The 13,841-nt window shown below is 40.3% G+C and overlaps 1 protein-coding gene across 2 annotated transcripts in view; it reads right to left on the bottom strand.

Annotated features, from left to right (window-relative positions):
• Lgr4 (leucine-rich repeat-containing G protein-coupled receptor 4) overlaps nt 1–13,841 on the bottom strand; it is a 102,617-nt gene that overhangs the window by 72,435 nt on the left and 16,341 nt on the right. The window contains exon 1 of one of the 2 annotated variants that reach the window (XM_039104411.2): nt 6,078–6,604. The exons of the other annotated variant lie outside the window; for it this stretch is intronic. Coding sequence (XP_038960339.1) covers nt 6,078–6,085 — 8 coding nt within the window. The 5' untranslated portion in view covers nt 6,086–6,604. Of the gene's footprint in view, nt 1–6,077; nt 6,605–13,841 lie in introns of those variants that run through there. 2 annotated transcript variants of the gene reach the window in all.

Genomic DNA, 13,841 nt, shown 5'->3' with positions numbered 1-13,841 from the left:
TTTACATTAGGTATGAGAAGTATGAGGCTCAGACCATATACGCCAATGCAATGCTTGCCCCATCCACAAAACCCCAACATTCAGCGAGACCAATATCAGACTGACGACGTTTTATTGTGACGTACAGTAACATTTACAGAACAACCCCTATGAGACTATTTTTAGAGGAGATAGTACATAACACCCCATTCTAAAAGGGAATATAATCTTAGAAATTAAAGATGTGGTTGTGGGTGCGGCTTAGGTAGACAGCCCTTGCTAAAGCATTTGAGGCTCTGGATTCCGTCTCAAGCATGCGTGCTGGCCCACACCTTTAATCTCAGCACTCAGTGAGCAGAGGCAGACAGATCTTCTAAGTTTAAGGCAAGTATAGTCTACAGTGTAAGTTCCAGATCAGCCAGGGTAACTCAGAGAAACAATAAATAAACAAACAGGCAAACAAACAAATAGAATCCAGAGACTGATGTCAGACCTAGGCAGAACCTTTTCACGTTCACTAAAGGATAAAGTCCTAGTAATGTTGCTGCTGTGATGAGGCCACATGCCACTCCTGACCAATACTACTTAACAATAGTAAAGAGAGCAGTTAGTACTCAATGCAGCACATTATCCTCACTGCAACCTTAAGAGGTCCCACTGCCTTTTCCATTGCACAGACATGCCCAAAATTGCTAGCAGAGACGCCAAGCAAGATTTGAGCATCACACCAATCATTTGCTGAATGTTGCCTCCCTATGACTCCATAATGCTAAAAGAAAATAACAACAAACAAAACCCAGGCACTAGCAAGTGACTTAACAAATGTTCCAAAACCATCACTTATCCAAAAAAATTTGTCCTATAATAATGGGAGTTTAATTTGGTTTGGTAGAATGAAGAGGCACGTGATTAACTACAAGATATATTCCATAGTTCTTCTGCCAGTGTTTTCATCATCTACAAAGAAGAAAAACTGAGGATCTCATGACAGCAGTAAAGACGTCTTCTTAGCACCCTGCTATCTTCACAATGGCCTTTTATCAGATGGTAGTGAAAACAGTTCCTGGACCACTTACTCTTCCTGCAGGGCTTCATAACCTTTGTTCATGATAGGACTGCACATCTTTCTCAGTATCTCTATGCTCAAACGTTACATATTTGCAACACCAGGCAACGTCTGATAACATTTACAAAAACCACACAAGGCTACTTTCACTGAAGAGAGGTGGTATTTAATACCCAAGAGGCCTAAAGGAGTATAATCCTAGATAGATGATGGTGACCAGAGGCGAGGCTCACAGAGCTAAGCCTAGTTAGCCTTTGGCCTGCATAGATGAAGAGAGACTGAAGGAGGAGTCATGCTAAGGAAAGCTGCAGAGGAAGAGAGAAGCAGGTGGACCTCTGTTGACTGTGAAGTCGGCCTGGTCTGCAGTGAGTTCAGGACAGCCAGGGCTACATACTAAGACCCAGTTTTCAAACAAACAAACAAAAGAACAAAAACAAAGCTGCATGCATCTGCCCGTTTGATAGGAAACACTTTCATTGCAAATGGCTACATCCCCCATCTTATTAGATAGCAGCATGAGCACTAAGGATTGGGATAGCTCTAAAAGATGAAGGCTGACATGCTGATAAATAGCTTGTGTGACTGCACGCGGACAACCAACATGAACATGTGCAGTACTCCAAATATACACAAATCTGTTCTTCATTTAAAACTTATTTTGCATCTCAGCAGTTTCTTCCTTAAAATTAGCCAAGAAGCCCAATGCATAGGACTTTAAAAAAAAACCTGCTGAAAAGAAATCATACTTATCCATGCACAGTAGGCAGGCCAGTGATATGCCCATTAGTATTTTCCATAGTGGGCTGCACAGAAGACTATCATTTGTACAGTTCACAGGCATTAAGCATTTTCAGGTCATCACACAACCATCTCCACTATACAGCCACAGAACTTTTTATCTTGCAAAAGCGAATGACGATTCTGGCTAGCCATCGGCAGTCATCATTCTGCTTTCTCTGTGTGGGAATTGTACTATTGTAAGTACTTCATACAAGTGAGGCCACACAGTATACATTCTTTCGTTACTAGTATATTTCGCTGAACCAGTAACTTTGAGGTTTGGCCAGGCTACAGTAAAAGGAAATACTTCCTTCCCAGGAATGAGTGATCTTCTGACTATATCCATACCACATTTGGTTTATCCATTCATCTGTCATGGCATTTGGGGCGTGTCTTATCTATTTACCATTAAGAATAATGCTGATATGATGAGAATGTGCAAGTATTTCTTAAGGATCCTGCCTTCCATTCTGAAGACATACCCAAGTGGAACTGCTGGACAATCTGGAGATGCCATTTTAACGTTTTGAGGAACCATCATCACATTACTTTCCAGAGACACTATAGTCCCTCCAGTATATTCCTGCCTGACAAAACTCCCACGATCAAACCCTTCTCTTCTACATCTATGCCTTGTCACAAAGCACACAGTAAACAAATTTCTGGAAAACTGCAGGAAATGGTATTTTAATGTCAATAGTTACCTTTTCATTTTCTTTGATATACAGTCTCTCTAATTCATCTCAAGCAAAGGAGGAAGGTCTGGAAAAGCCCAGAGAACGTGAGAAGAAACACACCTGCCTGCCCAGCAGGTGACCCTTCTTCAATAACCTTGTAAGTCACAAAGACTCCTACCTATGAAACCTGAGAAAAATAATCCCCACATCACCTTGTGTTTTCTATGGGCACCTGTCTGTATTCTTTGAGTGTCTTCCTGGATTGGAGATCTCCTATTAACATGCTCTGCTTCCAAAAGGAGTCCGGCTGAACAGGATGCAGCACTAGAGACAGACCCTTCAAGTTCAGGTCAGAACAGTAACCATTCATTTTGACGAGGAAACAGTTTTGCATACTTACGCATAAGGCAATAGAGGGTCCAATATGTCCAAAATGAGTTTGAATTCCAGTAAGACTGTAACATTATTAGGTTTCTCTTGGCCTTTGACAATAAAGGGTGATCTGTCTGGGACTATTTGGAAAGGCAATAAAGTAATGTAGAACCCCTTAAAGCAATGATCTGGGCAAAAGTCACAACATGAAACCAGTGTCCATCAAAGCAGTACATACGAGCAACTTATCTCCACCACTTAACTGTCTCCTGAAGCACCAGGAGCTGCCTGTGATAAGCACACAGTATCTGCATATATATATATTATATATAGAGTCAATTATTAAAGACTAGAATAAATTTGTACAAAAGTAAGAAAGACGTACCTGTCTTTCATTTAAAGAATTAAATATTTGTTGCATATTTGATATTGTAGGAAACTAAGCACCTTCAACCTTTTTTTAGAGTTAATCAATATTTTAATTTTACAATTATCAATGCTGAGATAAGAATGTAGTTCAACAAGGCAGAAATACATTTATGGCCATTAGAAACTGTTGGAAATTCTATTATAATCCTATGCCAATATTCATTTAATGATTTTTTTCCAACGAAACTATTTATTAATGACAGCAGCCATTTTTAAGCTCAAATTTTATCTAATACAATAACTCAAAGATATACTAATCCAATGTTTATACGAAGATGAACGATGATAGGAAAATGTATAGTCTTTGTTTATAAAATAAATCCAGTATGCCTTTGTAAGAACTGAGGTATCTATAAATACTATAAAAAACAAAAACAAACAAACAAACAAACAAACAAAAAAATCCCTGCTACTCCTAACATACAGATGACATTGTTAAAGCTGGGCCAAGGTTTTACATAGCATTGTTTGTGCTGCATGGCTGAAAACCTCGGCTAGAGTGAAGATGTGCAAACATTTTGGCTACATTATACATTTGATTTTGAATTAATGTTTGCTTGTAACCCATCCAGAAACATTTTACAGCTGACTAATATTTCACGACTCCCACATTCAGTTAGCTGACCCCATATAGTCACACAGTGTAAGAAGCTAGGCAGTGAGGTATTTCACAAAACAGTGGCATAGATCACTAAAAGGACACATCTTTGTTAAACAAAAAGTCAGTCAGCTTTGAAAGAAAAATAGGGTAAGAAGGTTAAAGGATACTGGTGAGACAAGGGAAAGGAAAAACAGCAGACTTTAATCTGACCAGAGAAATAATGGGAGTGTGAGAACCCAGAGATTGAAGGTCTCAAAGGTCGAAAATTTTATTAAAATAGGCTAATGAACAGATGACGAAGAGAGAAAAATAAGTTGAGGTCAGAAGTAGCCAGTAGTTACAAGACTTACACAGTCCAAATGTGACCACCGGGGTGAGGGGCCGGGGGCGGGAGGCCACGGCTGAGGTAGGTTTGATGTACAAGAGTGTCGATAGGATTATCTAGGCGAGGTAGGAGATGGAAAGGTAGGAATGATCAGACCACGAACTTGGCTCTAAAGTGAATGACAGAGAACCTAGTTGAGGATATCTCTGCTGAAGAAACTCACAGCAGGGGCGAGACCGGAAGTGAAGACCGCATCCTGACGACTTGCAAGCAGTAAAGTGGAGAGGCAAGAACTCCAATGTTTTAGTTATTCCCTTAACAGTTCAAGAAGATGAGCTGCCTCAACCCAGGAGCCTACAAGCAGGAAAGCTGTTAAGAGGCTGAGCCAGTAAAAGGCAGAGGATGCCAGAAAGTGAATCAGCCTGAGGATGCTAGAAAGTCTATCGGCCTGAGGGAGCGAGCAGCTCAGAGGACTCAGCCAAACAAGATATGGGACAGAGAAGGGGAGGAATAAACCCAGATGAGAAAAGACACACAGCTCAGTTCCAGACTGTCTCTTTACAAAGTCTACAGAAAGCAGACATAGATGCTCTAAAGACTTAGGAGGAGCTTCAGAGTTAAACACTTTGTTCAAATGGTAGCCAGGCTTGCGAAACCCCACAACCAGGCTATCTATCTTGCCATAACATTTTACTTCATTTTGTTTTAAGGCTTTAGGAACTGTTGGTCTTTGGGTTTGAAATGTTTCCCCTCAAATTCACATATCTGAACACTGATCCCCAGCTGGTGGCGCTTTCTGCAGAGGTTGAGAAATCTGTAGGAAGTGGCATCTGAATAGTGGAGGTGGACTGCTGGGGTAGGGCCTTTGCCAGTCACTGCCCAAGCTACCTGCTTCCCCATCCCAACTCAACAAAGTCACTGCCTCCTACTCCTACTGACTCAGGGTGAGTGGCTCCCTCAACCATGCCTTCTCCACCATGACAGACTGAAATTCTCTGAAACCATGAGCCAAAACAAATTGCTCCTGCTAAGTATTTTTGAAACAGTGATGATTAAAGCAAATATATGGACCACACTTTCTATTTTATGTGGTAACATCAACAGAGAGAGCTTATAGATAAAATCACTTAGGATGTATCCATCTTCAGAAGAAAACTGAAAGTGAATATGGGTTCCATTTATTTGCTGCCAATAAATGCAGAAAGACCTTAAGAAATCACCAAACAGCCTCTCAAGTAGCTTCAGGGAACTGTTCCCAAAAGCAAGGCAGCAAGATACACGTCTTCTTAGTAGACAGCACCACGCTGATTCTGTTCCTGTAAAAGATAGATCACCCTTGAAAACTAAAAAGAATGGCCTATAGTTTTACTAAAGGGAACCAACCATTCCATGCCCTGCAATCTGAACACATACTACAGTGAAGTCATCCCACACACCCTTATTCCCTGAGCCCACTTGTATCTATTAGTAAACATTCATTAATACCAAGACACAAGGTCTTCCCCAAGCTCACTCTTACCACTGAATGGTGGGGCCGGAACTCTGCACTAATGGTAGGTGGTCTCTGGAATTCATCTGCCCCACTTAAGAAGTCTATATCAGAATAGCTTGAAGCTTACTGAAACCCACTCAGTCTCCCACTAATTGCTTCCTAACTTTAATAAATTATGAGTTTTCACTAAGAGTAAAACAGGAAAAGGCTGAAAGAGCTACAAATGCACAGTTAAGAAGAAGATTTTTAACACTGAATCCTTACATTAAAAGATGCTAAAATATGCACATGTGAATTATACACAACATATTCGCTATTTTTTACAGAGAACTACAGAAACAGCTCAACAAACTCACCCTTCCATGATAAATTCCAGGGCATATTCATAACAAAAGTCAGACAGATTTTGTTTTCAATCACATAGTTCTATGAAAATAAACTGTCATCACAACATCCTTGCAGTAGTAAAAGGCCATATTTGCCCGCAGTTAAATCCAACAGCAGCTGTTCTATGGAAAAAGAGGGCCCAATAATTGGCTTCTTTCACCTCTGTTAATCACGAACAAAAGTGTCATTCAGTTTCAAAATGGACAAAATGCTCCAATGGATGGTCAGCTAGCTGAGCCAATGGGGTGGAATAACAATAACCCTGTAGCGTTTTCCCTTTGCCTTTTGTTTGGTCTTTCAAAGCCCTTAATTAAGACCTGCACAAAGCACTCCTCCAGGCTTTTCTCAATGAGGCATTACATGCCTGTTTTCTTGTATTTAAAGAAAAAAAATGGCAGGGATTTTCTGAAACACATTAAACAGAACACACAATTTCCATTTATTTGCAACTGAAATACTGTTAAAATTTTAGAGCTTAAATATTATCATAAGTAACAAAGCAAGTTCTTTCCATCTCAGGCTTGGGAAGTGGGGGGGGAGGGTGGGGGTGGTGAAAGAAGGGTTGGTCCAAAGGGAATGGGAAAGCAGGGTCAGGGGCTAGGGAGGGGAGTGCCAACCCCAAAGTATTGTTCAGCCACTTCTCCAGAAATAAAACCGGGAACAGCCATGATTTAGAAAGATCTAGAGCTGTGTTCTCAATCTTTCAATAATTTAACACACAGAAATGGAAAGAAATCACAAAATCTATGAGGTGGTCTTAAAGCGAGTAAGTAGAGGGGCTAAAACAGGGAAGCAGAAGTTGGAATCAAATGTACTTCTTAGAAACTAATTTCAAAAAGTACCCCCAAAAACATGAAGTATTTTTAGAATTGAACACTCTAAGTAAGGATATTATATGACTCTATAATTGATTTTTTTCTATCCTAGCCCGAACAAAGATTCATCTAATTATGGTGGATAAGAATCAGAATGTCTAAGCTTTAAAAATATCCAAGGCCTAATTAACTTTTCATTATCCAATTTTCTTTTTTGCACAGATTAAAAAGGACTGTTGTGTTCATTTTTAAATGCTCTGAAATATAATCTTTCCGGGTTGTAGGCTGTTCTGAAAATACCTACTCCTGCCCATAATTTGTGCCCCCCCCCCATATCCTGAATGACAGCTTAATGTGACAGCTTTCTTGCCACAATTCACCGAAGGGGAGTGGCAGGTAGAGTTCTCAGAGAACAAACACCTAACAAAGCCATCATTCTGGGAGTTACTTTCAATCTGCCAATCTAATCCATCAAGTGAATGTGCTCCACTATTCTCTTGTAAATGTGCTTATTTCAAACAAGGCAGAACCTGGCAGCTGCCCTACAGAAGACTAAATGACCCAGCTCAAATGTCACCTCAGCTGGGAAGGCGTCCTGCTCCCAAAGCAAACTGAGCTCCCTGGCCTCTTTGAGTTCCCACAGACCTCAGTCCCCCGTTTCTGTATGGAGCTCTCATATTGATTCTTCTCGTACTTCTTTTTGTCTTCTCCACCAAACCTTGTCATCTGGGGACACTTGTGAGCCAGTGTGATAGGGAGAGGGGCTCATGCCCCAAAGTCAGAGAGCAGGGGTCCAACTCCTAGTTACAAACTATAAACCGTGACCTTGGATGCACATTACTAATTAAACGTTTTAGATCAGTGCCACGTTTTAAAGGGAGTCAAGACCTCTCCAATAGAGTAAGGACGAACAAGTAAATGGACGGACCTAAAGCTTTGAGTATAATGCCTGGCACATATGAAGACTCCGGTACACATTAAACGGGAAGTCCTGCCCTTACTTCCACCTCTTCTACCCTTGAATACAGCGATACACCTCAAAGTACAATAAGCACATACTTTTCTGAGGGCATAAACTTTTGCTAAGTAGGTTAATTTATAAAATTTCACAAGTAAAAGACAACTTCCAATGTAATTTTTCCATGTCCTTCAATTTCTTCAACATAGGTGAATTACACACAAGGGGAAAAGGACAGGGAGAGAAGAGCAAAAGTCGAGAAGGAAATAAGATCTAGTGTCTCCGAGTAAGGCCTGATTCTAACCCTGCGAATGCTCGCTAATACTTCTAAGAAAGGACTTGGCCAAATGTTTACTGTATACTTTACATGTGTGTTTCCTCAATGGTGTATTAAATCTTCATGAAATGAGAGAGAGAGAGAGAGAGAGAGAGAGAGAGAGAGAGAGAGAGAGAGAGAGAACAAGAACGCCGAGGCTCCTCCTTTCTGTAAAGAAGAGAAGCATTTCTTTTTCAGTGTTGAGGCTCTAGCTTAAGGCTTCATGCCAGGTAGAGGCTTTCCATACCCATATATGCGTCAATGAAACTTATCATTCTCACTGGTCTTCCCACTTGATATTGCATACACATGTGCTCCAGACCTGTGGTGCTGTGGTTACAGTCACCATTCCCTGTGTGCTTGCGAGAGTCAAAGCCAATGGTATAAGAAAGTTTGGGTCATGAACAAACAGTATAGCAAAAATCACTGTCGTCTTCATGAGCCTTTCAAAGACCCTACCATTAATTACAGGAATAAAGAAATCAAAAATACATTTGATTATATGTAGCAATTCCACTAAGCCCTAATTTAATTTACTAAAGATATTACTAAATTGAAATAAATCACCCAGAGTTTTGTTACCTAAAAAGAAAGTACAAAAACAGAATGAACTTGCTGGACACTTATTCACTGTCCAACTCATTTTAAGATACAACACTAACTTCACAAATCTGATGTAAGTTTTAAAGGCACAAATACAGATTTGCATTTGAAAACTCAAACATCTCGTGTTTTCCCTCCTTAGAGACTAACAAGTAATTAATAGAAAACCAACCTCTGGTGACTTTCTAGCAAGGCCAAGTTAGAGACAAACAGGACTTTTCTCACTCAAATTCAAATAGAAGGAATGCCCATCATCACCATCATGTAAATGTTTTCTTTCCTCAATTGCCTGTGGATAAACAAGAAAAGGAACTCACCTAGTTGGTGAAGTCTGACCAGAATATGGAATTAAGTTGAAACAACAAGCTAAACTGTTTACTGTCATCACTTCCACCTAAGAGAAGATGGCTCTGCCTTCTCAACACTGTCAAGACAGTCCTGGCTAGCTGTCAACAATAAGTGCTTACTTTAAAAGTAGATAATAAAAGAACAAAAAAAAATGTAAATGTAACAAACAGACAAGCCGAAGACACTCACGACTGAATAATCCGTCAGCTACTGGTAAGGTGTCTCAGTGGTGAGAGGATACTACTGCCACACTATGAAAAAGACCCAAGGGCTGGCCAGACAGCTCAGCTGAAAGAGCAGACTGAGTTCAATTCCTGGGACTCAAAAGGTGGATGGAGAACCAACTTTTGGTTATAAGCCGCCTTCTGACTTCTGCACAAGGGTTGTAGCACATGTGCACCCTCACACAAACATGTGCACCCACAAGTATACATGTGCATATAGCTATCAGGCAATCATACATATGTCTGTAGGCTGGCTACTTCAAGCACATTAAAATTACTTTTGAAAGGTCCAATAGTATGGTTAACCTCTGGTTTGTCTGAATGATTTCAGTTATCCATGATCTAAAATTATTAAACGGACAACTTTTTTAGATTTATTTTTATTTATATGAGCATATTATAGCTGTCTTCAGACACACCAGAAGAAGGCACTGGATTCCATTACAGATGGTTGTGATGTGGTTCCCATGTGGTTGCTGGGAATTGAACTCGGGACCTCTGGAAGAGCAGTCAGTGCTCTTAACCACTGAGCCATCTCTCCAGCCCCCTAAACAGACAATTCTAAAAGTAAACAACTCATCCTTATAGTTTTCAGTTATATGGCCATTCTGAGCAGTATGGTAAACTTTCCTGTCATCCTGCTCGATCCCAGCTAAGATATATGGGTCACCCCACTGTCCATAGGATCCACGCCACTTTTCATCCCACAGTACATAGGTTCTGAGATGACCATTTGATACAAGTATATGTGTCCAAGTAATCCAGCTTCTAGTAAATAATGGCTAATGTATCCATTCTCATATATACTCCTCGCCAACCAAGTACTTATCTATGTGAAAAGCTAAAAGTTCCCACTTTAATATGGTTGGGGGAAATAATCATATGCTGTGGTAAGGCTGAATCTTCTGTGAAATTGTAACAAACCAAATAGGCCTTCACTCAACGTTTTGCTGTCAAGCATCAAACTTCAAAAGTAAAGGCCTCGGGGCTGGAGAGAGGGCTCAGTGGTTAAGAGCACTGGCTGCTCTTCCAGAGGTCCTGAGTTCAATTCCCAGCACCCACATGGTGGCTCACAACCATCTGTAATGGGATCTGATGCCTTCTTCTGGTGTGTCTGAAGACAGCTACAGTGTACTCACATAAAATAAATAACTAAACCTTTATTTTAAAAGACCTCAATGTCATGACAAGGGCCTGGCTAAAGTAAAATGGCATTAATTTTGTGTGCATTCACATAGGAGTGTGGGGGGGGTGTGCACACGTGTGCACGCACGCGGAGTGCGAACACGTGCACGCACATGCGCACACAGGTGTTACTGTATCTTCAGAGACTCCTGCTAGGCTTCCTCTTCAGTCCTTAAATGGTTGGCGCTGCTTTATTATATGTATCTCTTCAAGGACATGTTTCTGACTTTTCTCAAATTGGCAAAATAAGCTAGTTATAACTGCTTATGCTACCTTGTATGCATAGAAATTGAACATAATCTTGCTACATAAAACATCTTCAAACACCCCTCAGTTAAGTCTGATAAATTCAATATCTAGCTTAATGGAGTCTCTATAACCCAAACATCAAAATGAACAGTCTTTTTTTTCTTAACAATTTCACAAATTGAATATTCATTCTTACAGATGTCAGTGTCCTCAGTATATTAATTTTCTTTATTAAATCAAAACTTCTAGCTTTTCACTTAAACCAAGCATGGTGCACTGTTTGTAGGAAGAATATCTGATTTCCCCAGCATGCTCTCTCCAGCCAGGGGTCCCACCCCTACCCTAAACCCAGAGATAATGGACTGCTTACTATTGTTGAAGGGAATGAGACAAAAGAGGATACTGTAGAAAGGCACAGGCCTTGTAACTTAAGTTATGTTGCAAAAATAAAGCCTAAAAAGTAACATTTGACAAACCTTACAATCTACCTACAGAGACATGGCTGTAACTGCTTGAAACAAAGTCTTAGGTAAAATTAACATTTTTAATTCATCCTGGCAGGAAATACATTTTCAATCCACAAAGTTCAACTTTGAAAACTCAAACAGAATTTCCCATTGAGGGCACTGCCACACAATATTATATGCAGAAAACAATTTCTCTCCTCTCCATCCCCTGCTTTCAGACCATAAATGTAACAACTATATTTTAGAACTAAGCAGAATGAAAATCATCTCTTTGCTAACCCTAAATATAACCCTAAATATAAACCTCTTAGCTATTCATAAAACAACATCCAACGGGATAACATGTAATGATCTTGTCTCAACCATATAACTACGATTGCATGTTATGGCCTTACAAAAATAGCTCTCTCAAATACTAAAAGTTTTCACATTCAAAACTATAGTGTTGTGCAAGTCTAAATGCTAAGGTTTTAAGAATCTAGCTTTATTTCCAGAGTTGGCATAATTTCTCACTTAAAATTAGGAAATATCAAATTTTAAAACTGAGATCGTAGTTAAATGTCTAGTGCCATTTAGCCATGAACAGCATCATGAGACAAATGCCTGACTACAGCTACCCTTAGGAACACCCAGCAGCCATCACTTAAGAACCAGGGCCCCAGTCACTATGTCAAGGGTATAAATTATGATAAAGACAGCTCTGGACACTGCTGGGGTTGGAACTGCTTACTGAGCAGCCACGTTCTTCTAAACAAACTGAACATTTAAGAGGCTAAAGGGCAGTGGAGGCAATTATTGGAAGGAAATTTCTAACTAAGCCAGAAAGGAATAATTAAGTCTTTGCATGCTAAATCACATCACTGGGGTTAACAATGAAGTAATCAAGTGTAAACAGTGACAAAGCCCATCCATAGGACTCATGAAAGGAAACGAAGGTTGTGGGTAATCTGGACTATTGTTGCCTAAATACCACAAAAATTAGTCCTTAAAACTTCATTCATTCATCCTCTCTTTTTACAAATGTGTGCACCTTTTGTGGGAAGGAAAAATTGGTTAATCTAGCAATTAAGGCAAATATCCTGAGTCGTCAGAAGTAAAACTGCTACCAATTCACAAGCAAAGACGCAACCCCAGACCCCACACTGCTTAGACTATATGGGTGCTCAGTCATGAAACACAGCCACTAATAGGAAGTTCATGGATGCTCAACCCAAAACCATGACTGCAAACATTTAAATTGTAAACCTAATGTGGACTCTGGATGTTGTACTTCCTCTGTTTCATAATACATTCATGTTATTCATACATACATGCATGAACACATGTACATACATACACACACACACACACACACACACACACACACACACACACGGGGATGGCGGGGTGGCACAGGGACACACAGAGAGAAACAGAGACAAAGACAAAAAAAGAGAGACTCAGAGGCAATAGAAAGGCATTTTGGGGAGAAAGGTAGAAGCCACTTTTACAACAGCTACTCAATAACAAATCAACTTCAGGGATGCTCTCAGGAAGCAGAAAATGCTGACCCTGAAGCCAAAGGTGCAAACAGAGCCCTTGGCTTCACAGCCATACATTTGCTGCATCGCTTCAGAGTCTGTTTCCCAGTCTCACTTAGATAAAGACTAAGACTTTGCAAAACCCTAAACTCGTGTGCTATGCTTGTTATCATTCTTATTTGGAATAATTTAAGGCATGCTAAAAGCTACAAAAACACCACAGTGAGTACCTATAAAACTTTCACCTTGTTCTTGCCAATGAGAGTTCTACACATACATAATATAGTAGTTAAACCGAGAGGTTTACCTTGGTATAATATAGTTACTAAACTAGGATCCTAACAAGGTTTGACTAGTTTTTCATGCAATGGTTTTCTTTTTGCAGTACAGGAGATCCGACATTAGCCTCAGTCACATATGCTAAGTAAGTCACTGAACTATACCCCCAAGTCCTTTTATAAATTATTACTTTGTTTTGATTTTTAAGGACAGGGTTTCTCTGTGTACCCTGGCTTCCTGGAACTTGTTCTGCAGACCAGGCTGGCCTTGAACTTGTGTACAACTTTTGTTGCACAGCAGGCCTCAAACTTGCCATCTTTCTGTGTTCTCGCTTGGGTAGCTGGAGCAATGAGTCTGCACCACCGCGAAGCTAGCAGCACTCATTTCTAAAGTCACATGCATACTCACGATACTGCAATTATAAGGGGTTGCCATCACAAGGGAATCCCCCCAGTATACACACCCTTTACAATCGCACCATCCTCCCCCTAACTAGAGTTGCTCTCCACCACTACAATCTTTTATATCTAAGACACTATAACATCTAACACCTGCTGCTGAGCTCTACCTATGCGTCTGTCAGCGGACTGTCCCTTCAGTAGTCTCATGCTCTGCTACACTCCCCTTTCCTGGTACACTGTCAATATAGCATAGAGAAGACTTTTTGTTCCCTTAAAGCTGAAAAAGGAAAATTGCCCGATGTGACCACACTGGAAGAAGAACTCAGAGGTCCTGTGACCTCACAAACCCAACTCTGGTGCTAAAGCAC

Source organism: Rattus norvegicus, chromosome 3 (genome assembly GCF_036323735.1).
Source record: "Rattus norvegicus strain BN/NHsdMcwi chromosome 3, GRCr8, whole genome shotgun sequence".
Lineage (NCBI taxonomy): Eukaryota > Metazoa > Chordata > Mammalia > Rodentia > Muridae > Rattus > Rattus norvegicus.
This window is presented reverse-complemented; position numbering and strand designations above follow the sequence as displayed.